General features: G+C 45.4%; 1 protein-coding gene across 2 annotated transcripts in view; it reads left to right on the forward strand.

Annotated features, from left to right (window-relative positions):
• The window catches only part of SORCS1 (sortilin related VPS10 domain containing receptor 1), a 477,697-nt gene that overhangs the window by 426,045 nt on the left and 27,036 nt on the right, over positions 1 to 24,616 (forward strand). For both annotated transcript variants that reach the window (XM_075935517.2, XM_075935516.2), the window contains exons 19-21: positions 9,265 to 9,451; positions 18,042 to 18,175; positions 21,003 to 21,126. In XM_075935517.2, coding sequence (XP_075791632.2) covers positions 9,265 to 9,451; positions 18,042 to 18,175; positions 21,003 to 21,126 — 445 coding nt within the window. The remainder of the gene's footprint in view (positions 1 to 9,264; positions 9,452 to 18,041; positions 18,176 to 21,002; positions 21,127 to 24,616) is intronic.

Below are 24,616 nucleotides of genomic sequence, written 5' to 3' on the forward strand. Positions count from 1 at the left end.
TTTTCATTATAATTGGTTGTGTTGAGATAAAGGTGGGAATCTGTTGAAAAGGTCGAAATGTATTTCAATTGTTTGGTTAGCTTTGTTATTTTTTTAAATTTTTGCTATGATATTTGATAGCTATATTTAAAAGTGCAAACAAGTTTATGAAAACCCAAACAAGAAATTGACATTCTGTTCCTATTACCTTTACCTTAATATTGAAGATTCCTCTTACAGTTTTTCTTTGAATAAAAAAAATGTGGTTAATAAAAGAGAATAATTAATGGGTACACCCCAACAATAATATTAATATATTGTGAAAACACTAATATGACATAAAATAAAATTGACTTCTGTTATAACAAAACAAAAAATATCACGATACACCCACCATATAATATAGAATTTACAGGACAAGTTTATAATTAAAAACAAATGGCACAAGAATTCTATTTAGAACTCTACAAGATAAAAGCATAGTTATTAAAATAATGCACTTAAAAATATGATCAAACAAAAGTTCTAAACATTTAAATAAGCAAGTAATTACCTTGTTATTCAAAAATGTAATAAAATTGATAAAAATTCATATGAAATTATTTACCAAATGTGTAGTATTAATTTTGAAACGTAAGGCATTTTCCATTATTTTATATGAACTTTATTTTAAAACTCTGTTATATGGAAATAAGGAAACCCATGTTTAAAATATTTAGTCAGTTGTTGCAATTAGAAGCAGACTCTCCAGTTCTGTTGCTAGGCAACCATATTTTCAAAAAAGTGAGGAGTAATTTCAACTATTGCATTCCTGAAAGTTTAAAATAATTAAGTTACTAAATTTATTTAAAGTAAATTTTTTACCTGGTTTTCTTCTTTATTTGTTGTTTGGTTCTATTTTCAATTGCCTCCTGAAGCTTTACAATAACCTTTTGTTCCTAGAGCACACACACACACTGATATGCAAGGGAAGCAGAATGTAACAAATCTGATGTGCTTTGTTGCGTCTATATGTTCATTCTAAAAAAAACAAAAAACACACACACAAAAATCAAAGTTTTGACTAAACAAACTCACTTCCCTCCCTTTCCCCCCATTTTGCCACAGTTAAAGGGGAAAAAGAAGACACAATAGATGAAAATATTATCTGGAAAAAACAAAACAGAAAAAAATGCAGTTTTATTCACTAAAATATAGGACATTTAAACAAAACAACCTCTTTAAAAAATCCAGACATTTTTGGTGAAAAAAAAAATTGTGTGGAAAATTTCAACCAGTGCTAGCTACCACTTATTCTTTCTCCAAAAATGCTAGACACACAAGCTGTACAAGTTGTAATCATCTGGTGGCTGAAGCGGTACGAAAAAACTGGCTATCAGCCTGGCCAGCTATAGCTCTATTGGGTTCCCGTGAGGCAGAAAAAAAGAAACAATGAAATGTTTCTCCTGCGTGGGAAATTGACATTTTGTCAATATTAATTTTACCTTAATGTTGAAGTTTCCCCTTGATTTTTTACTTTGAATAAAAAAATAAAAATCTATAATGAATAAAAGAGAATTCTTTTTGTTTGCAATTGCATTAGCTATTGAAATCCCTGTCACCTGCAAACTTATTTTTAGTTGCTCACCACTGACACAAATAGTGGAGCTATCAAAAGGGGATGGGAGAGTTACTAGAAAGCATCCATGTGTAAAGAGCCTTTTAATTGCAGGCCTTTCTATGAATGCACATTGTATTGCTATAAGTATATAGGGATAACTGACTCAATAAAACCTTCCTATTGTGGATGCAGTTAGAAAGCACCTGTAAGGCAGTGGAGGTATTCTAAGGCTTGTACCCATTTAGTTATTTCTGTAAAAATCACAACCCTAATGGAAACAGTTAAATAGGTACTGCAGTTGTACATAGGCATGGCCTGAGATCCATTCCTTTCAATCCAGCTCAAAAATAGGCATGAAAAACAAGAGTTCTCTGCCTTAGCTCTTCACATCCGAGGATGACACCAGGCACGTCAAAACAGCCTGGATTATGTGGCAGTGAACGTGTAGTGCTCAATGTGAATCACTGTACCTGGAGACAAAGAGAAGCCCGTCCTGAAATGCCAGAGGTGGCGGTCGATGATTTTAATGACTAAAGATATCCAAGAGGAACCAGTTTCTTCACTTATGCCACATTTACAGCTCTTGTGAGGTAAAATTCCGAGAGAAACCTTTTCTCATGTCTTTGGTCCTTCAGAATCCTGCTGCTTTAAAACTTCCCCCACGCTGAGATGTAGCTAGTCACCTTACGTGCTTGTAGCTTTCCAGCTCTCTCTGTTCATACTCAAGTTCCATTTGATTCAAAAGGACTAACAGTGGGGACCATAGCCATCTTTAGGGTACAGCAAATGGGGACAACCCCTCGGGGCCCCGGGCTTTGGGGGAGTTCCCTGGGCTTAAGCAATATGAATCACTCTAGCTCTATCGATGTTAGTAAAGTGATGCTGATTTCTTCTAAGTAACGATCTGGCTCTATTCCTTTCTTACATCAAAACTTTTGCCTATGCTGGGGCAGATAGTCCCATATGGGCAACAAGACGGTGAATCAGAGTCTTGGGATCTAGTTGACCTCACCATGACTGGCAAGTTAGAGGAGGAGATCTAACCCTCTGCCACTGACTTTCTTGGTGGCCTTGGGCAAGTCCCACAGCTGTCCCAGCTCCAAGATGAAGACAATGGTCCGACCCTGCATCCCAAGGCCTGAGCTAGCTCAGTGCTGCCTTAGAAACTGGCCTGAACTAAAAGTCGAGCCTGGTAGAAGCTCATTTCTGGCCACTGTGTGGGCTGCTTTCTCTCCGAGGCCCCAGGCCAAGACTGACGGGCAGCCAGAGATCCTGGGTTCCCTCCACCAAAGAGGTGAGAGGTGGGAGCCAGTTAAACCCCCCATGATTCCAGGAGAGGGGCTTTGCCTGTTGATCATATGGCATTCGAACAAGCAACTCCCACCTGTGTAACGAGTGCCCCGGGTCTCTGCCAAGCTGCCTGGGAAGCCAACAATGACACAAATACGTGTGATTCAGCTGCCTCTTCCCTTGCAGGCAGTCAGAGCCAGCGGCAGTGCTACATAGGCACAACCCGGCTCCACAATTCGCCTCTTTGGGTCGCACTGGTGTTTGTGCGATTGGGGTTCGCCCACCCCCCAAACCCGTATGCAGGGGGTGCGAAGGGTGCAAACGCATCCCTCATGGTCCCCCAAGTAAGCATGCTCTGTCCAGCTGTCTGGGGGAAGTCTGGGTCTGATTTCCCCCTCCCCGTCCCCCAGGAGTGAGGGTGGGGGCAGGGCTAGGCCTCACTCCAGTGTTGGGGAGGAATCAGCCTCATTCTTTCCCCAGCCAGCTAGAGCATGAGGGAGGGAGGCAACAATGCGCCATTCCTGCCTTCCCCCAGCTGACCGGAGCACACTTACTTGCAGGGCCATGAAGGGGTGCATTCACACCCTTGTGGTCCACATTTACACCCTCCCACACACACACTAATTCCTCTGTACATCCCTGCAAAGCACTGTTACCTTGGCCCTCACAGCAACCTACCAGCCACGACCTGAGTCTGGGGGGACTCATGCCCCGGGCCAGCAATGCTGGGGGACAAAAGGCAGCTTCCCCAGAATCCAGGGATTGAAAAGCACTTGGGGTTCTGGGCTGCCAGCACGGCTACTGGGCCCTTTAAATCATTGCTGCAGCCTTGCATGGCATAGTCCTGGCCACACTGAGGGCTGGTGGGGTGGGCTGACCCCCTAGCTCCACCTCTGCTACCTGAAGTCCTGTCCTTCCAAGGGGACCGGAGCCAAGCCCTTCCTTCTCGCCACCCTTGAGGTGGCCACTTTTTCCATACATACGTGTTTTATTGACTGGTCTCAACAATCTTGTGCTGTCTAAAGAAATGTGGGATTATGGCCCAGTTCCCCTGTTAACCAGTTCCCCTGTTAACTGTTACTTGCTCATTTGAAATGTCCCAAGAATCATCTTGCTGATCAAAATCATTTTTTTTACAACTTATTAATAATTGTTGATAAAAATCAGACATCCTTGAACTTGATTATGGGAAAGATCTTGGTTAGCTGAGTTCATTTGACTTTCCATGGAGTCATCCAAATATTCTTCTTGAAAGAAAACAGCAAGAAACCATCAATAGGGATCATTAGTAATCCCTGGTTTTAGGCCCACATTCCGCATACGCTTAAAAATAAGCACCTGCTTTGTTGAATCAGGACAGAGTTAACTTGTTAAAGTTAAGCATATGTAACCCATGCACCTACTGGGTGTGCTTCGCCACCCCATGTACTGGCATTTAGGACACTTACAGAGAGCATGAGGTTGTTCTATAGCTTTAGCTGTGAGTCAACTAGCTTTTAGCTCAAGCAGTAGAGACTCGTGCACTAAGCTCCAGAGGTCCCGGGTTCAGTTCTTGGTGTTACACATATGCTTAATGATTTGCTGAACTGAAGCCATATTAAGGAACACTCCATTGACAGACTTGACAAGGAATCCAGGTGGAATATCTTCCATAAAGAATCCAATGGAAATGTCGTCCAAGACGCATTTTTTGACGCAAGTAGAAAAGTACCATGGGGGGATATGGGCGCATCTGCATAAAGACTCTGTCACGCACTTTTTTAAAACATTCATTCAGACAGTCTGACTGAAGCAGTGTCTGCCTGTTGCAGCGGATAATTAAATCTGTTTTAAACCTCTATAAGGAAAAAGAGAGGAACCAAATGCATAATTGAAGACTTTTAAATTAAATCTGAGGCCTGGGACTAAAATTAAAAACTTTGTGCTGTATCTCATTGTTTTAATACTTCAATTTACATACAAAGCCGAGCACTTAATTCAGAAAATTCATGATTACAACCTTCTGGGTGAAATTTAAATGGAAAGCTGGAAGGCTGCATCCTTATTAGATAGATTGGGATGGGCCATAATCTCACATATACCAAAATTCAAATGGCAATATAAAATTAATCAAAGTGTAATACTATTTTGCAAACAGCATGGTCTGTTGCTAATAAACCCTGAAATGAAAAGATTCAGAAATTTTTTTGACAACATTTAGGTTTGTTCTAGATTTTTGCAAGAAATAGGTATGTTTGGCATGGATTAAAAAAAGGTGCTATTATATGCGTATGTAAATCCTAAAAGGGGGATTTTGTTAACCAACAGAGTGACTTTGAAAACTGAATTATTTTCTTATGTCACAGTGTTTTCATTTTTAATGGGCTGGTGCTCAAGACACTGGTTTGGGCATTCAACGATTTGGATTCAACTCCTACAAGTTGAACCTCTCTAGTCCAGCACCCTCAGGACCTAACAGGTGGTTGGTGGCTGTAAACAAACTTTATGGAACTGCGGAAAACTTGGCCACATCAATGATAAGTGGACAGCCAGCTAACTAAAATCATGCCATATAACAGATGTTGCCAGACCAGAGAGTTCCAGACTAGAGCGATTCAACATGTAATCTGCCACAGGCTTTATTTAGGTCAATAGATCTACTTGCGCTTAATGCTAAGCAGATGCTTAAATACCTTCCCTGGATCAGAGTCTATAGCATTCAGTGTACCGACTGAAGGTTACACCGCAACTGATTGATAACACATATATTGAATTATACACATATATTAATGGTAACCACAAGGACTGCTCTTTTCTTGGCTATTGTAACAGGTGTCTGCCTACCCCAGTGTGATCAGTATACAAGGACTGTATTAAGTGGACTTAATCTTAGGTAGCCAGCTGTGCAAACTGTGACCGTACCTCCTAAGAGAGTTTGCATTGCAAGCCTCTAGAGGTGGAGTTGGAGGGTGCTGCTCATTCAAGAAGTTGGACTTGGGTTAATTGCTCATTGCTTTGATGGTCAGGCGCAAAGGCATGGGAGAAATGCACTGAGCGTACTCCCCATGTTTTGTGGGTTTTGTGGATCCATATAATCTACTCCTACACTTTTCAACACACTCAGCACAAGCTGGGAAAGGCAGCAGAGGCGACCGTAGCAAGGGGAGGGAGTGTTTTATTTTTGGTGCCAAGTGTCAGGTATGAGGGCCAGTAGAGGAGCCGGTTTCTGGCACCCTAACTAGCACAGCTGGCCTATAGCCTGCCTGATTGGTTACATCATGGCCTCCCTGATTGGTTGGAAGACGCAGCAGACTGGCTTTGAAACCCAACAGCAGCAGCTAAAAGCATTTGCCCACAGCCAAGATGGCTCCCACCTTCTTCTAGCCTTAGCCCTGGCCATGCCCTGCCCTGCTTCATTCCACTTCTCCTGGGTTTGATGCTCGGTTCTGATTTTTGGCTTGATCTCTGACCACCGGCTCTGGCATTTGGCCTCTGACTCAGTCTCTCAACTTGGCCTCTGATTCCTGGCTGCCGATGCCTATTCTGCCCCTAGACCCGCTATCTGCGCTGACCATAGGCAAGATCTCTCACATCCTGGTCACAGACATAAGGGAATTTCATATTGTGCCAAAAACCTTTCGTGGTAATACCACCGCCATCGACGATTTCACCCGGCAGATAGGCATCAGTAGAACATGTCACGTACGGCAGCTTTATATCTTCCCCCTTCCTAAAAAAAAAAAAATTTAAATGTCAGCTTTGTAAAATGAGGCCTTTTCAGAAAAGTGATACAGCCCAAATCTTCCAGAATGGCACATTAATTTCCAGTTCAAAGGGTTTAAAAATGGGAAAGGCCAGTGGAAGTCTTGTTATGAAAGAGACCGAGAGAGCTGGCAGCCGGAGTTCTTCCTCAATTAGATTTTAAAGTGGTGTCTCTCTCGACCGTTTTTCTCTGGGTGGAACTATGACAAGGGGACATCTGAATCCCACCAGGGCAGTGGTCTCCAACCTTTTTACACCCAAGATCACTTTTTAAATGACAGACCAAGCCCCTTCCTTGAAGCCCCGCCCTCTCTATTCTCCTCCTCTCCATCACTTGCTATCCCCAATCCTTATACTGCTACTTTAAAAAAAAATTCCCACCATTCCTCGCAGCTACTCACCTGTGCTGTTGCTCAGGTAATGTAAATGTAATGATAATGTAAATGAACTGTGCAAGCGCGCAGTTCAGGGTGGGCTCAAGAGCTACTCTTAGAGCCTCCGAGATCTACCGGTAGATCGTGATCTACTGGTTGGTGACCACAGCACTAAGGCTACGAGTGGTTCCCCATGCCTGTGGCAACCGCAGACTCAGGAGATTTGATGCCCCCCCAGCGTTAAAAGAGGAGGAATGTCTGACGTTGGAAAAGTAAACTCTTCTAACACTTCCTATAAATCCTGCAGAGTACTGGGCTGTCTAAAGGCTTCTTACATGATTCTCTTTACCTTCTCCCACCTACTGACAATCTCAGGCTATGTCTACACTGGCGCGACCTTGCACCAGAGATATGCAAATGAGGTTAAGCGTGGAATATCACCGAGCCTCATTTGCGTATCTAATGAGCTGCCATTTTTGCAGAAGAGGCTCTTGCGCAAGAAGGAACTGTCTACGCTGCCCCTTGTGCAAGAAAAACCCTCTTGTACAATGCCGCTACGCTGATTATTTTCAGGCAGAGCGGCATTGCGCAAGAGGATTTTTCTTGCGCAAGAAGGGGCACTGTAGATGCTCCTGCTAGCGCAAGAGCCTCTTCTGCAAAAATGGCAGCTCACTAGATATGCAAATAAGGCTCATTTGCATATCTCTGGTGCAAGATCGCACCAGTGTAGACATAGCCGCAGTGTCTATCAGAGTAGCCAAAGATGGTCTAACTCACTGTGCTTCTTGGCCCCATCAACGTGGCGTTAAACCACTATCACCCTCTGGGATTACTTCTCCTCCAACTTGCTCATTGTGTGGTGACTGGCACCGGTGCAAAGCAAGTGCAAAATGACTGCCTGGTGAAAGACCTAGCTCAGCAAAGCACTTATGCAAGTAATCAACTTAAAACATCTGTGTGTGTCACCTTGGCCAGGTCCACACTAAAGGGGAAAGCCGACTTCAGATACGCGACTCCAGCTACATGAATTACGTAGATGGAGTCGAAGTATCTTAAATCGTGCTTTGGTGCCATCCACACAGCAAGAGGTCGTGGGGAGTACATGCTCCCGTCAACTTCCCTTACTCCTCTTAGGAGCAGGACTACTGGTGCCGATAGGAGTGCCCTCTCAGTTCGAATTAGTGGGTCTTCACCAGGCTGCATTGATCTCCGTAGTGTAACTAGCCCATTGGTATTACTGGTCTTCACAGATTTTAAAATCAGATGTTACCATTTTGATTACCTAGACTGGCCATGAGAAACAGGGGCCGTGTCCAGACTCAGGGTTTTTTTCGGGAAAAGTAGCCTTTTCCCGAAAAAACTTCCCCTGCGTCCAGACTCAAGCCGCGTTCTTTCGAAATTATTTCGAAAGAACGCGGCTTTTCTTTCGATGGCGGTAAACCTCAATTTACGAGGAAGAACGCCTTCTTTCAAAAGTTCCTCTTTCGAAAGAAGGCGTTCTTCAATGTAAAGAGGCCGTCTTCGAAAGAGAGCATTCAGACTCGCTGGGTGCTCTCTTTCGAAAAAGCGGATTTCTCTTTCGAAAGATCCGCCTGCAGTCTAGATGCGATCTTTCGAAAGAGGCTCTTTCGAAAGATGCTTTCGAAAGAGCCTCTTTCGAAAGAAGCCTGCAGTCTAGACATAGCCAGGGTGTCTCGCCAAGCCTGTGGATGAGTCACATTTCCTTTACTTGTCCTTTTCAGAGAGCACTGGCTTATCAAAACCCTACTGGTTGGTAAAGCTGTGTGTAAAGAAACAAATCCCCATGGATCCTTTGGGTTTCAGGTGGTCACCGTTGTTCATTTCCTCTGCCTGTTCTAAGTCAAAGAGCTCCCAGCCGGACTTAGAGCTTGTTGGGCTTGTGTGTACAAACAGCAAGTTCATTCTCTAGTGTGGAATATCAAGGCCCATAACAGACTTCCTCCAGATAACAGGATCTATGCTCTTGCATGGAGCTCCCGGCTGTGGTTCTTTGCTGCCATGTCTCCATTTTTAGTTTTAATGATCACCCAAAGTGGCAGACAGCCAGCCCAAGGGACTAATGCCCTCAGCTTTACCCACAGAACAGCGGCACAAGCCTTACTCTCCACCTTCATTACTGGAACCGTCTCTAGGCAGGGAGAGGGGAGATTAGTCACCATGCCTGACCAGTCCTCAACCCTCTCCTACTGAGTCAATGGGCGTAGGTTCAGGTTGCGAGTGAAGTCAGGTCTGACTCTTTCCCCGTTTGCCTTATCCTAGGGCGATGTCCAAAGGATGATCATTCAGGTGGATTTTGGAGATGGCACTGCCGTGTCATATGCTAACCTCAGCTCGACAGAGGACGGGATCAAGCACGTCTACCAGAACGTGGGCATATTCCGAGTCACCGTGCAAGTGGAAAACAGCCTGGGATTGGACAGCGCAGTCCTGTACTTACATGTAACTTGTATGTTATTACTGTTGTTGGTTTACAACATATCTAAAAGAAACACTGCATTCTATAGAGACTATTCGGGGTCTCCCTGTCTGAGACATGGGCACAGTCAGAGAGGGTGAATTTTCGTCCCTCCCAAACTGAAAGTCTTAGAATCCAAAAACTATTCACAGATAATGGCCAATTTAAAAAAAAAATCCTCACTTTTAGTGCCTCAAATTTCAGATGCCCTGTTTGAGAGGCCTTTAGAAAAGGGATCTGATTTTGAAAACATAGGTGCTCAGCACTTTCTAAAAATTATGCTCCTTTAAGATCTCAAAATGCTGCATCCAGAATCACTGGACACTTTTAAAATGTTTTGTCTGTTCGTAGATGTAGGATCACTCGCCCACTACTGAAATGCAGCCACTTCTGGGGTGGAAATCAAGTAAATTTCACCCTTTCTGTTATCATGGCAACCATATTCCTAAAACTGGAGAAAGTTACAAGAAAAATAATATCTTCCACCCCCACTGCTTTCCTTTTGAATCTTCTTCTATCTCAACTGTTGCCGATGTAAAACCCACATTTACTTCTGCCCCTATAGAGAGCTCATGTTATTTCCTTTTTATTCTGGCTAATAGTTGGTCCAAGCTACAAAGCTCTGGCCCACATCTGACTCAGGTTTATATCCAGGATTTTGTGTGTGTGTGTGTGTGTGTGTGTGAGAGTGAGAGAGAGAGAGAGAGAGAGAAGGGGAATGGAGTTGTGTGTGTGAAGGGGAATGGAGTTGTGCTGGGAGAGGAGGGAAGGGGTTTATTGTACCTGCATGTTATTCAGAAAGGAAATATGGCTAAAGAAATTGTTCCTTAATTAATACCTGACACTTCTATAGCATACTATGTCAAAGCATTCAGCAAGTCCCATGCACATGTAACCTCCCTGGCTTACGCGGGTGCAGGCCACATTCCCCTATGTGCCTGGGCGCCTGATGTTGTTGACATTGAGGGAGACCCTGGACATCCCTGTCAGTGGGGCTGACAGCCACTGAGGGCCCTGCGGCAAGATATGTGGGGGAGCCGGCTCCATGCCTTCAGTAGAGGCAGGCCCAGGGACTAAGGAGCAGGACTGAGGGCACTCAGCCCTTTGTGCTGCCCTCCACGCCCCCTCCCCGTGGCCTTCAGAGCTGCATGGAGCGATGGAGTCGTGCTTCTGCAGCCATTCAAAGGGACACAAGGTTTGACCACCACTGCCAGTGGCTGGGCGCACGACACCCCTTTGAATCTGCAGGTCCCAGGATAACTCCTCCCTTTGCCCCACCCCCCTATTGGCAGGCCTGATCCCAGTGGTGATGATGGATAGGTGGGAATCCTCTATCCACCTCTTTGCTGCCCTCCCTTGCCTCTAAAGGAATTCACAACTGGTTGTGTCTCCACCTGGCTGGCCATTGTAGACACTCAATGGCATGCCCGGGAAACGTCCAGGAATAAACCCAGCAATGATCTGTCACATGGCCCTAACTCAGAACTAACAATATATAAATAATAGGCATGCAAGGCACTTACATTAGACCCAACACATCTTGACTTGGCAACTTAGAGGGATTGAGTTTAACAGACTAGGATTAAATATCACTCCTAATTTAAACCCGCAGAGTGCAGTTGAATAAAATCAATTAACAAATAAAGTATGCAGGAATAAATGAAACTTACCTGGCATTTATGTAACCCACACACCTAGGCTATGTCTACACTGGCACGATCTTGTGCCAGAGCTATGCAAATGAGGCTACGTGTGGAATATCGCAGAGCCTCATTTGCATATCTAATGAGCCGCCATTTTGCGGAAGAGGCTCCTGTGCAAGAAGGAACTGTCTACACTGCCCCTTCTTGTACAAGAAAAATCCTCTTGCGCCATGCTGTTACGCAAGAGCCTCTTCCACAAAATGGCGGCTCATTAGATATGCAAATGAGGCTCAGCGATATTCCACGCTTAGCCTCATTTGCATAGCTCTGGCGCAAGATCGCACCAGTGTAGACATAGCCCTAGTGTGGTTACCATGCGGTGGCCCCTAGCCCACAGCAACAGTTAAGACCAAGAGACCTCTACAGCATGGGCTGGGAGCCAGGTGGCTTTTAGCTCAGAGGGTAGAGGCTCCTACACTGTGCTTCGGATGTCCTAGGTTCAAATCTGCGGGGTGGTGGTTATATTTACACTGCCACCATTTCTCCCCCGCAGCGTACACGCCTCTGAATTTCAGTCCCAGATGCCGGCATGGGAGCGCTTGCAGACCTATCGCGGGAGTGGTGCAGGTTGTATGTGTCAGCCCAGCCAAGGTGGCAAACTGCACAACCCCTCTGAAAGTGGAGTTGGCCCCACCAATGCCCGGTTTCACTGGGCAGATCACTTTGCCCCTCCTCGGACACAGGCTCAGGCTCTCTGCTGTGCTCCTTCCTCTGCAAGCTTGTTCCCAAACCATAGTCCCAGTTACCATTCCTGCCCTGCAGACTCTGCTCTGTCTGCTCCAGGCACAGCCCGAGTCTCTCCTTCCTTCTGGGACAGCCTCCTACAGCCTCTGAAGCTCCCTGCTCGATGTAAGCCCCAGCTCGATCTAAGCCCCAGCAGCAGCACCTGGTCTGGACAGAGCTCCAAACCCACAATCTGGCTCCTATGCAAAATGCAACCCACCACCTGCTCTCTCTCCACTGCCAGGAAGAGGAACAGTTTCCCCCAAGGCATCATGGGAGTTGTAGTCTCTAAAGCCAGCTTCCAACACACAGGATATTCCCACTAAAATTCAGAGGCTCCAATAATAAAGGCGGACTACACAGAGATTGCAACTTGGAGGTTACTTTATTCACCAAGAAAGCAGCTGTTTGTGGGGTGCAAGGCAGCAGCTGTTTAGCAACACTCTGAACAGGTCAAGGCAGAGTGAAGTATAGTCCTATAGTTACTGAAAACTAGAGGGGAACTTACCGGGACAGTACGACTTATAGCTCTTCTCGAAGATGCCAGGATAGATTTCGGGTGCGATTTTCAAAAGCCACCTGTGTGGGACTTGGGCTCCCAACTCCCACTCATGGTCTTTGGACAATCACCCCTCTTAATAATCACAGGAGGTCAGGACCCCGATTTTATGCCTCATGTTAAAAATGTCACCTTGTGCAGCACAGCCCCTCCTAGCATCATGCCAGGGCTTTGATTCCAAAATTAATGCCGTAGGGAATGTCTGTACAGAAGGGCAAAAGTAGAGTTAAGGTACGTAAGTCCAGCTATGTCAATTGCATAGTTGAAGTCAAAGTAGCTTAATTCAGTTTTTGGCGCGGTCCAGACAACAGGAAGTCAAAGGAAGAACACCGTTCCTTCGACTTCCCTTACTCCTCGGGCAACGAGGGTTACAGAAGTCAGAGTAAGATGCCTGCTATTTCAAAATTACTTTGAAAGAATAGATTTGCCGTGTAGACGCGCACTCTGTTATTTCAAAATAATGGGAGCTATTTTGAAATAAGCGTGTGGTGTGGACATAGCCGTAGAGAACTGAAACTTCTTTCATCTTACACTCCTCTATAACTTGGATTTCACATTTTGGGACTTCAGCCACGTGGTTCCGTATGATGAGGCTTTTGCAGATAAAGGAGACCCTTGCGGAATCGTTATTCGTGAGTTTGTATATTCGTGGGTATCTCTCATTTCCCCTATTGCACAGGGCCTCAGGGAGTTGCCGGACAGAAGCAGCAATCAGCCACTTCTCTCTTGTGCTCACTATGATAGCCGAGAGCCGCAGGTAGCTCACCACTGAGGCCGGGTTCCACAGTGAGTTCAAAAGCCACAGGAAACTCCCCACAGGGGCTTGGAGTCTCAGAGACTCACTACAGTGGCCAGGGGCTGCCTCCCTCTCTCCCCCCTCCCCCCACCCAGTATTCTGAATTTGGCCATTTGTAGTGGTGCCAGGAATGAATGCACCACGAATGGCAAAGACTTACTGCAGAGGGAATGTCTCGCCTTTGGGGCCAAGGCTGAGTTTTTTCTTAGCAGAATATTTGTCTTGGTGTAAAGCCCTATTGAAATTAGACAGACAGAGGCCTGTGTTTGTGAAGGCAAAAGATGCTGTGTACAGATTTTTTTTAACTTTCTTATTCAATGTTGACTCATCAGTCACGGTGTGGGTTTGGCTCTCGAGACAAACCAATAACTATACCTTGTTCTCTGTGGAAAAGCCAGTTCTTTGCTCCCTCTCAGCCTCCCCTGTCTTCCTCTTTATGGAACAGTTAGCAGATTGTGAGGCAGGGGTAATTTCTAATAGATTGTGCAAATCCCTGGAAACAAATGTGGAATTGGTTTGGTGGTAATATTTCCAGGGAGGTTCTGACAGTGTCTGGCATGCAGGCGTTGTAATCAGCTGCAGCTTAACAAGAGGAGTTTTCATGGGGACAATCATCATTATTCTCTTGTTTGAAAACGAATGAGCCTGCATGATACAATAGATGTTTTCTTATGCAGCTCACAAATGGAAAAGAGAAAGCAGTTGTCTAACTCAGCCACCTGCAGTTATTTCCTGTTGGGCCAGCTGATCGAATGAGCCAGTAGCCTTTGGACACTGCAAAGTGATACTTACAAAGGTGGCCTTTGTATCTTTTTAAGTGATACAATTTTCAAAATGGCCTAAGCGACTTAGGACCCTAAGTCCTATTAATTGGCCTTAGATTTCCAATATAAGACAAGCATTCATAGATCTACCTTGATATTCTGAAATCTCATTAAAAGTCTGAGTGCAATAGTGGTTTTTGGATGGGCTTTTTGTACCATTCCCATATCAAATTACATTTACTGGTACAAAAATGCATTTTATATTTAATCTGTTTCACTCACCACCCATTGCCCTTGTCACTTCCCTGATACTGCCACAGTCTCTGGGCAGACCTGGTTTCCGTGAGCCAAGGTGGAATAGTACTCAGTTTGCCAGCTGTAAACAGCCACAGAGGGTTGGAAATCAGGGTTGTTCAAGGGAAGTTGGGGGCTTTTTAGCTACACCTTTTCCTACAGACCTCAATTCCCCTGCCATGCCAGCTGCAGGGTAGTGGCATGGCGCAAGGAACCTTCCACCCAATTCACACCACTAGCAATCACCTTTAACCTGAAGACTCATGTGTCCTGGGGCCCATATTACAGCAGCAGTGAGGAACCAAGGATCAGGAGAGTGAGCAAAAATGAGATTTATGCCACCTGTAGGCATGCACATCCATTGGGCTCTGATTGCAAACCACTTCTTTAGCATTAACACCATCTCTGAATCATCTCTGCAGGCATTTTAGGCCAACAGGAAACTTATTCAATCTCCCTGCCTGTTGCTTTTACTCTAAAATCATGTACCGTGTTAAAGAAACTCTTTGGATACAGGTCAACCCTACCCAAGTGATGTTCTCACTGACAATTCTGTGATCCCGAAGCATCTCCTGTGGGCACCGGCAGTGATCTTGGGCAAGAGGCAGAGGTGTAATGATGAAATGATTCATCGATGGCACATAAAATGGGGGAATGCAATTCCCTTGTAATAGGACAAGAGTTCTCTTCCCCCCTCATATGCCTATATAGAGTGATACAGTGCCACCTGCTGTTCAGCCAATGCAGTCCAAACAGCATGTCCATTGGAATGCAGATGTTCAATAACTGGGACGTGCCTCCTGAGTCTTTCGTTTTCTATCATAACAAGGAAGCAGTGAAGGCCTGAAAGGGCATTAAACACTCAGGCTGTGTCTACATTGGCACCCTTTTCCGGAAAAGGGATGCTAATGAGACACTTCAGAATTGCAAATGCCGCGGGGGATTTAAATATCCCCGCTGCATTTGCATGAACATGGCTGCCGCTTTTTTCCGGCTCGGGGCTTTGCTGGAGGAAGGCGCCAGTCTAGACGGGATCTTTCGGAAAATAAAGCCTTTTCCAAAAGGTCCCTTATTCCAAAGTGTATCATTAGCATCCCTTTTCCAGAAAAGGGTGCCAATGTAGACACAGCCTCGGCGTTTCCAGAGACATTCTCAGCACCAATATAAAAACGAGTAGTCCTGTGGCACTTGAGAGACTAAGAAAAAAATATAGGGTCATGAGCTCTCTCTCTCTCTCTCTCTCTCTCTCTATGGCTACGTCTACATTGGCCCCTTCTCCGGAAGAGGCATGTTAATTTCCAACTTCAGAATAGGGAAATCCGCGGGGGATTTAAATATCCCCCGCGGGATTTAAATAAACATGGCCACCGCTTTTTTTCCGGCTTGGGGAAAAGCCGGAAAAAAGCGTCTAGACTGGTGCGATCCTCCGGAATAAAGCCCTTTTCCGGAGGATCTCTTATTCCTATATATGTTTGTTAGTCTTCAAGGCTAGGTCTACACTAGGGGATAACTTCGAATTAAGATATGCTACTCCAGCTACGTTATTTGCGTAACTTGAGTCGAAGTAGCTTAAATCAAATTTTGTATCTGTCCACACTGCAGGAAGTTGATGGAAGCACACTCTCCCTTTGGCTTCCCTTACTCCTCGTAGGAGCAGGACCACCAGCACCAACAGGAGCACCGTCTCAGTTAGAATTAGCATACCTTCATTAGATGCACTTATTTGAACCTTGGAGGATCGACTGTGGCAGCTTTGATCTTCTCCGTAATGTAGACATCGCCAAAGGTGTCACAGGACTACTTGTTGTTTTTAAAGTTACAGACTAACATGGCGAGTCAGCACCCGTATGTTTATCTATTGCTTTAAACACAAGGTAAACTGGCCTCAGTGGGAACTCTGTTGGAGATAACATAGTTCATGGTCCCACTTACAGCTTGACCACTTTGCTGACACTTTAGAGTCTTTCTCCTTTGCATTTTCTGCTGCTCCTGGACACTTGGGCTACATTTACACTGCAACGCTATCTCGGGATACCAGAATATCCCAAAATAGTTTTCCTGCATCTTAACAGCATGCCCATTATTTCAGGCTCGCTATTCCAACATCCCTGTAAACCTCACGAGGAGTAAAGAACATTCCACGAGAAGTAAGGGACATTTCAGAATCACCAATTATTTCTAAATTTGGTGTTGTGTTTCTATATCTAAATAAGATTTCTAAATAAGATTGAAATAAGATATGCAATTTGTATAGCTCAAATTGCATATATTATTTCAAACTATGGTGCAATGTAGATGTACCCTTGGTGAATTCAGAACAAGGGCACCTCTCTTGAAATACACACAAGCCTGGACAATGATTTATTTCAGTTCTGACTCCATACCGGAGACTAGACTCTATCAGCAATTCTCCTGTGGCTGTAGAGTATACAAAGGAGTAGGACAAAATTCTCCAGAGCTTCCAAAGTGTGAGGAAAAATAGGAATAGTCAATAACTCTTGGAGATGAGGCAGGGGATCCACCGGCAGCCATCAGAACAAAGATTACCCATAATCCTGGTCTGCAACAACTCCATGCTAGGCAGATCCTGAATGCCCCTTGACCGTACAGTGGTGCTGGGTGGTGTTTAACAGTTGTCACATTTCTACCTCAGAGGCGGCTGCATTTCAGTGGGGTAGCACAGAGCCTGAGTATTCATCTTAAGCATAGTCATTTACACCTTCTGAGCGCTCACATTTTGTAGCCACTCTGCACAGGTATAAATGATTATGGTGCTAAGCAGTGGGGAAGGAGCTCACATTGTTCTTTGTGGACAAATAACATTCCACAAAAGATGCTATAGATATGTGAAATCACATGGGCAGCACTGGTGTCAAATAGAGGCTTCCTTAATGGAACATCCAGACCACTCCTGGATACCGAAAATTAGTTGGATGTCCTCAATTCAGTATTTGGAGCTTCTGGGTGCAGGATTGGGACTGAGCCTGTACTGGAGAACTGTGCTCTAAAATTACCTTCTGGTTGGTGTTTTCTCTCTTCTTTTTGTTAAGGAGCACGCTACTATTCCCCAGAGGAATGACAGTGATATATATAGAAAACAAATTATAAAACAAGTTTTGATTACAGACCACTTCCCTGCACCCACATCCCTTCCACCAAAGTGGGAAAAAGGACTAGCTAGAGCAAGTTCCAATGTAAATTTAGTTGGTCCATTAAACTACAAAACTTGGCATGCTATGGAAACAAAAGGCACACTCTAGATGAGAGAAAAGGACCACATGGGAAAGGAAAAACTAGCGCTAAAAGAAAAAGATTGGAGGGATAGATGTTTTGGTCCAGGTCTTGTAATTATATAAATCCACATAGCTCCACTGCAGTTCATGGAGTTATACCCAGCTGGTGTCTGGTTTTTTTTTTTTTAGGAATGGATCCCAAGTATTTGTAATATTATTATACTTCTCCTAGTGCAAATTTGAGTGTACCTCCAGAGTAGTCCATATAATGTGTCTGTCTCCTCCTAGCGGTAGTCCATGTATATAAGTTTGAGTCTGCTACCACCTTTCTGTAGAAGTCGGGTGCGTTAGTCCAGGTAGTAGCAAATCCTGGTTTTTGATGCATGGGTCTCAAGTGTCTCTTCCCAACAGCCGTACAAAGCTGGAATGCATTGCTCACACTGCCTCACATGACTTTCTTCTTCACTGTGTCATGCTTCCCCCGTTCGCCACTGCTTCTCTCTCTGCAGGCCCCCTGGAACATGTTCATTTGTCTCTCCCATTTGTGACGACCAAGAACAAAGAAGTCAATGCTACGGCGGTACTGTGGCCCAACCAGGTGGGCACGCTGACTTACATTTGGTGGTTCGGGAACAACACTGAGGTTTGTATTCCCCGAAAGAGCCATCACAAACCAGTTTAGGGGAATAACATATTCATGAGTGGGCGGGGCTGGTGAATACTCTTGAATAGTGGACTATCTAGTCCAGTGGCTTGCCTCTGCCAGTGGCCAGCACCAGGGCCTTCACAGCAGGATGTACCATACTCCACAGTATATGCAAATCAGCCCATTATTTTTTAAAAATATTTAGCTATCCCTGTGTAGGGCTAATTTGAATTTTATGCAAATACATAACCCCCTATTGGATAATGCAGAGGAGATCTGATTGCAAAGTAGGCTAAAATGTTTTTTCTTTCTTTCTTTAACTCAAACTCAAATTTGACAATTTTTACAAAACTCTCTGTGCTGACGTTTTCCGTTCATTTGGAGCTGCCTCTGCGTAGCTGGAGGATGGAAACCCTGTTCCCTTGTCTGTGTGTCGTGCATGACTAACAAGAAGGAAAACTTTTTATCAGCAACTCCAACACCTACCCTCTAACCTAATGCAAAGTTCTCATTTTGTCTGTTAAACTATGTATGCAATAATTTCTCATTATGACACTCTGGGGGATGCAAAAGCTGCACTGTACATCTAGCTGCCTACAGTCGCTTCTTACCATAAATAGCGCATATACGACTTTCTGCTGTCTCTTTAGTTAGATTGCCTGCAAATGTTAACCAGGTGCTTTGTCGTCGTTGTTTATCTGTATACAGAAGTACCCAAAGGTGCCAGTTAGATTCTGGGGGTAAAGGTTTCATAGATGATGAACCCAGAAAGGGCCATTAGATCACCTAGTGCTACTTCCTGCATAGTGAGGTCCTATCATTTTACCCAGTAATCCCTGCATGAGCCTGTGTTTTATGACTGAGCTAGACTATGATTTTAGTGTGGCAACGCTCTGGCCATGTCCTGAGGGCCCTGCACTTCCTGGCAGTTAAAGTTTGCCTCAGAGGCGCGCTGTGACCCTCCACCCAGCCTCTAGCCCATTGGGCCATCCCCATCATAGGCTAGTCTATGGCTTGGCATGAAACCCCTCCCTAGTCCTGGTCCCTTCTCTCAGGGGCAGACTCTGTAGTGGCGTGGGAAGGGCTGAGGGGAACCTGAGCCCACCCACCACTCCGGGTTCCGGCCCAAGGACCCTAAGGCAGTGGCAACGGGCAGCGTTTCCTCCACTCCCGGTGTCACAGCCTGTTCCTGGGTCACTTCCCCAAACAATCCCTCCTAGTATCTCCTCCCTGGTACCCGACAATCCTTCCTGCTCCCCCACAGCCCTCTTCCACGCTCCCATCCCTCGCTCTCTCCGGGCACCTCCTCACTCTCCGTCCTTGGCCTCCTCCTGCCCTTCCTGAGGGGAAGCCTTTTGAATTGGCCCCAGCAGGCCTTCAATGGCTGCAGGGGCCCTGATTAGCCTGCTGCCTCAGGCAAGCTCTTAAATGGCCCCCGGGGCCTGCCGGCCTTGATTACGTGGCAGCAGTGCCTGGCCAGTGCACTCAGGGAACAGAAAACTATTCACCCAGTTTCCTGTATATTTGCCCTCCACCGAGCTACTGTTCCAGCTGCCTTGATTTAAAAACATCATTTGATGGAGCATCTACTCTACAACCTTAGGTAAGTTTTTCCAGTGGTTAATGAACCCGGTTAAAATGGCACCTTATTTTTAACTTGTATTAACTTAGCTTCCGGTTCTAGTCATTGGATCTTGTCATACCTTTGTCTGCTAGACTGAAGAGCCCTCTAGTGTCAGATCATCTTCCTGTGTAGTTTCTCACAGACCGTGATGGCCACCATATTCTAGCTCAGTCATAAGACACAGGGCTCTTGTAGGGATTAATGTCTCATGCAGAGATTAATGGGTAAAATGATATGACCTCACTATGCAGGAGCTCATCCTACATGATCTAGTGGTCTCTTCTGGCCTCATCATCAACGAACATTTTACCCTCGGCATCTCGTCAAGCTCTCAGTGATTAGGGGTGACCTAACTGCTCCCATGGAAGTCGATGGGAGTTCTGCCACTGACCTCAATGGGAGCAGAGTTAGATTAACTTGGGGTGCTTTTGGAAATCCAAGGCAGGAGAAGAATACAGGAGGTTATGGCGGCGGGCACTGGGTGAGGTAAGAAAGGCCAGTACTGCAAGCACTAGGATAGTGTCTTAACACACATACATGGTAGCTTAGCATTCCTCCAGCAGAACATTGTGTAACCATGAGCATCTTCAGATAAATGGTGTTATTCCATTGGTCACAATGAAGCAAATGTCAGAGGCCCAAACCTTCCCTAACCCTTCATTCCGGTAAGGTAATCGCGGTGTCATGGAGGCCCCCTTAGGCTTTTGCAGGAGAAATCTGGGTCAATTCCCAGCTTTGTTACAAACTCTGCATGACCCAGCGCAGGCTACTTTGGTTGTGTGTGTCCCGGCTCCTCAGTTGTACAGTGGGGATAATGAACTTCCCTTTCCATTTGCTTGTTCAAAACATAATCCCTCTGTGGTGATGACAGCCCCTTGCTTCTACTCAGCACTTAACACAAATGGGCCCCAGTTTTGTTGGTGGCCTCCATGCTACCGTAATGCAACTACGAGGAAGTGAGTTTTAAATGAGATAATTTTGTATTTCCATTTAAAAAAACCCCACCTTTTAAGATCTCAGGTCATAAACCTAGGATGGAGAAACTAGTCAAGGAGTAAAGAATCACTCCCCCATCTTCCCTCATAGCTCCAATGCACAATATACCTAACCTCCCTCCTGTTTGGCCCAGCAGAGGTAGGACTTCAGGGATTGGGAAGATCAATTGGCAACGTAATTCCCCCTTTTCTCATGTGTTTGCAGCCGCTGGTAACCCTGGAGGGGAGCATCGCATTCACGTTCTCTGGGGAAGGGATGAACACCATCACGGTACAGGTCTCGGCAGGGAACACCATTCTACAGGACACGAAAACTATTGCAGTATATGGTGAGCCCTTACCCTTATATTCATCTCTTGATTCTTCCCCCCCCCCCCTTCCAAAGCAGCGGCGGCATCTTTCTGCACAGGGTGAGATTATAGCAGCATAGACGTATCCAGAGCAAGTGTGCTGTGTTTGTGATGCATCAGTACTTTCTACATTGACATATTGCACCCAGCGCTTATTAAAAGAGAAGCACAGCAGGATTGCTCCAGAATGCTTTAGGGCAGATTCTGCTCTCAGTTAACTGAGGTACATCCAGAGTAACTTCTCTGAAGGCAACTGGAGTTAATCCAAATTTACACTGGCCCACTGGAGACTAGACTCTTGCTTTACAGTACAGCCTCTTCTAGATGATTATTGTACAGTAGAACCTCAGAATTAGGAACACCAGAATTATGAACTGACCAGTCAACCACAAACCACATTTACCACCAGAAATTCACAATCAGACAGCAGCAGACAAAAGCAACCACAACGAAAAGCAAATCCAGTACTATGTGTAGTGTAAACGGCTAAAAAAGAAAGCACCATTTTTCTTACGCACGATAAAGTTTCAAAGCTGTATTGAGTCAACGTTCAGTTGTAACCTTCTGAAGGAACAACCCTCCCATTTTGTTCAGTGTTACCGCCATTTCAGAGAGACACCGAATCTCCACTCCAAAGATGTTCAGAACTCTGAAGTTCTACTGTTCAATTTACACTGGCCTCCAGAGGACTAGCCTCTTGCTTTACAATAGAGCCACTTCTAGATGATTTAGCATTTATAATTTCATAGATGACCATTGGAAAAGTGAAATATGTTACTGGCTGGATTAACTCCATTGACAAGCAGATGTCCTGTCCCGGTATGTGCAAAACCTGGATTGATCTGTGTCCAGCATAGCACAGTCGACTTTTGTCTCTCCCCGGTATTGCAAGCGCAGATCACAGAGCTATGTTGGATAGTCTTCCTGCTTTGGGCGATTTCATGCCTCTAATGGAATTATGCCTTCTCTAGACACCATTCAATCAGGCTTTGATCCTTGGGCCTCATACAGATACTCTAGAAGAGCAATGGTGTTTCCCTGTGGAGTAGAGGAGATTGTGCCACATGTCCGGTATTTGCAGACATCTCCACACTGTTCAGATGATAACTCTGCTGAGAACCGTGCTGTGTTACCAATGGGCTGCCTTCTCCGCTAGGCTAGGGAACTCTCCAGATCATGTAGGCCCCCGTGAAAGCTTAGGGCAGCTTGAACTGCTCTCAGCTGCCCCAGGGACCATACCAGCCATAAAGGTCACCAATGCAAGCCAGTGCTCTGATCACATCTGCTTTCTCTGCCCCGTCCTCAACACAACTCTTGTCTGATGGCCACGAGGGGAGGTGGTGGTGAGGGCATCAACCCCCCACCTCCCCGCTCTCGCCCTACCTCTGCTGGAGGTTGGGACCAGGAGGTTATTCTGACAAACTCCCTGCCCTGGGAATTGGAAAGAGCTGATGGAGAAGAACTAGAGTAGCCCCATGCTGGGGAAAGTCCCAGGAAATGAGGTAAGCCAGCGTAACAACCCCTTCATGCTGCTGGAGCATGGTCGAGAGCTTATAGTGTGGCTGAGATGCTGGCACAGTGTAGATTTCTAGTGTACAGCATATATGGGTCCAGTGAAGGGCATATATTATTGGATTGTTTGCTAACTACCTCCCACCCAGCTCATGAGAGATTCCCCAACACTTAGCACCAGCCTAGAGACATGGGATTCATCACAGATTAAAGGGGAAATTATTTTTAGAAAATATTGGCAGTACCTCTTTCCCTGCAGGCTGGGCTTGGCGGTGGAAGCACCCCGGCAAACATAACCAGCACTGCGAACAGCGATGGAAATAGTGAAAGATGCTCACCGAGTTCCTTTTTTACTTCTTATCCCAAGGTTGTTTCAGTGCGACAGTTTCTCCCAGGGTAGTGGATATAAATGCGCAGTGTCTCGCTACCAGAGCATCTGTTAAAATCCCATCCAAATCCCAAAGCAGCTTTCTTTTTCCATATTTCAGGAGCCATGTTTTAGTGTAACATTTCAGTTCAATTCCCCGTTCCAGCACCCCTGCTGCTCAATATGGTAAAGTCATTACGACGCTGCTTCACTTCTTTCAAGTGCAGCTTCTGAGTGTTTCATTTGCATCCTTTCATGCGATAAACATCCTAATGACTAGATAAGTCACCTGCCTTTTGGAAAGGAAAAGGAAAAGAAAAAAAAAAGCAACAACACAACCGCCTACATGAGGAGCTTCCTGGCTCTGAGTTTTGTTCCATTTTGTGACACGCTTGACGAGTTGACCGTTCATTGCTCTTTGGGCTGAAATTAAGGAACGTGACCAGTGGCATATAAAAGAGTCAATTTATGAATGGCACAAATTTTAAATTGCTTGGTAAGTTTCAGTCCATTTCCCAGTTGACAAATATCCACGTGGAAAAACAGACAATCCTCACTATTGACATCCTTCTGGGGAGTCCCAGCTGAAACCCCAAGGGCTGATTGGCCAGTCTGATTTACCCTGGAAACGGTTACTACAAGTCAAGCCATAGCTCCATCGGCAAGGCAACATGGAGTCACTTGCATTGCTCCCCCTGGTTCTATGCCTATTTCTTAGGTGAACCATGACCTTCCATCTTGGGGCTGATTGATCTGCTTCTCCAATGCAAAGTTCGCACACACAAATTGCATGAAACAAGGACACAAATCTCTGTAAATCAGCGTAGCTCCTTTGGCTTGAATGGAGGCACCTCCGTTTACACCAGCTGAGTATCTGGCCCTGAAGGTTATAGAGCCATATGTGCCCAGTCTATAAATGTAGGACCAGTTATAAAGTTCAGCAGTTGAATGGCATTACTCAGTAAATGACCTTGTGCACAACGCAATCAAATATGGAAGGACAAGGATGCCTTTCTGGATGTGCGTAAGTGCTTTGCTAACCAGTGGTGTTAGAATGACGTACTCTCCTCATAGTGTGGGGGGGGGGGGGAAGGAGGGAGGGAGTTCTCATCACTGTTCCTGAGTTGGGAACTGTGATGGAATGGAAACGTTGGGAATGTTATGGAGCTGTTTGAGCCATTGCTTTGGGACTCACATCCCCTCCACTTGGTCCACAGCAGCTGGAGCTTGTTAACCCGCAGGTTCATTACAATGCCCATTTCTATGGGTAGCAGAGAGTGTAGTTCTCTGATGGAGATTCTGCAAGCAAGGAGAGGTGACTATGAAGTGGCTGAGACCCTTATTTGAGGGGCAATTGACAGGCTGGTTTATGTATTCATACAAATATTAAGAGTCCCAAAGCCTTTGCAGGGATGCCTTTTTACAGCAGAGTACAAAGTTCAACCTCTCTAGTCTGGCACTTTCTGGTCCGGCAACATCCATTGTCCAGCATGATTTTAGTTACCCAGATGTCCACTTGTCATGGGTGCAGCCAAAAATCCTGTGGTCCCGTAAAGTTTGTTTACAGCCACCTGTTCTGGGTCTCAGTGT

Source organism: Pelodiscus sinensis, chromosome 8 (genome assembly GCF_052426305.1).
Source record: "Pelodiscus sinensis isolate ZL-2025 chromosome 8, ASM5242630v1, whole genome shotgun sequence".
NCBI lineage: Eukaryota > Metazoa > Chordata > Testudines > Trionychidae > Pelodiscus > Pelodiscus sinensis.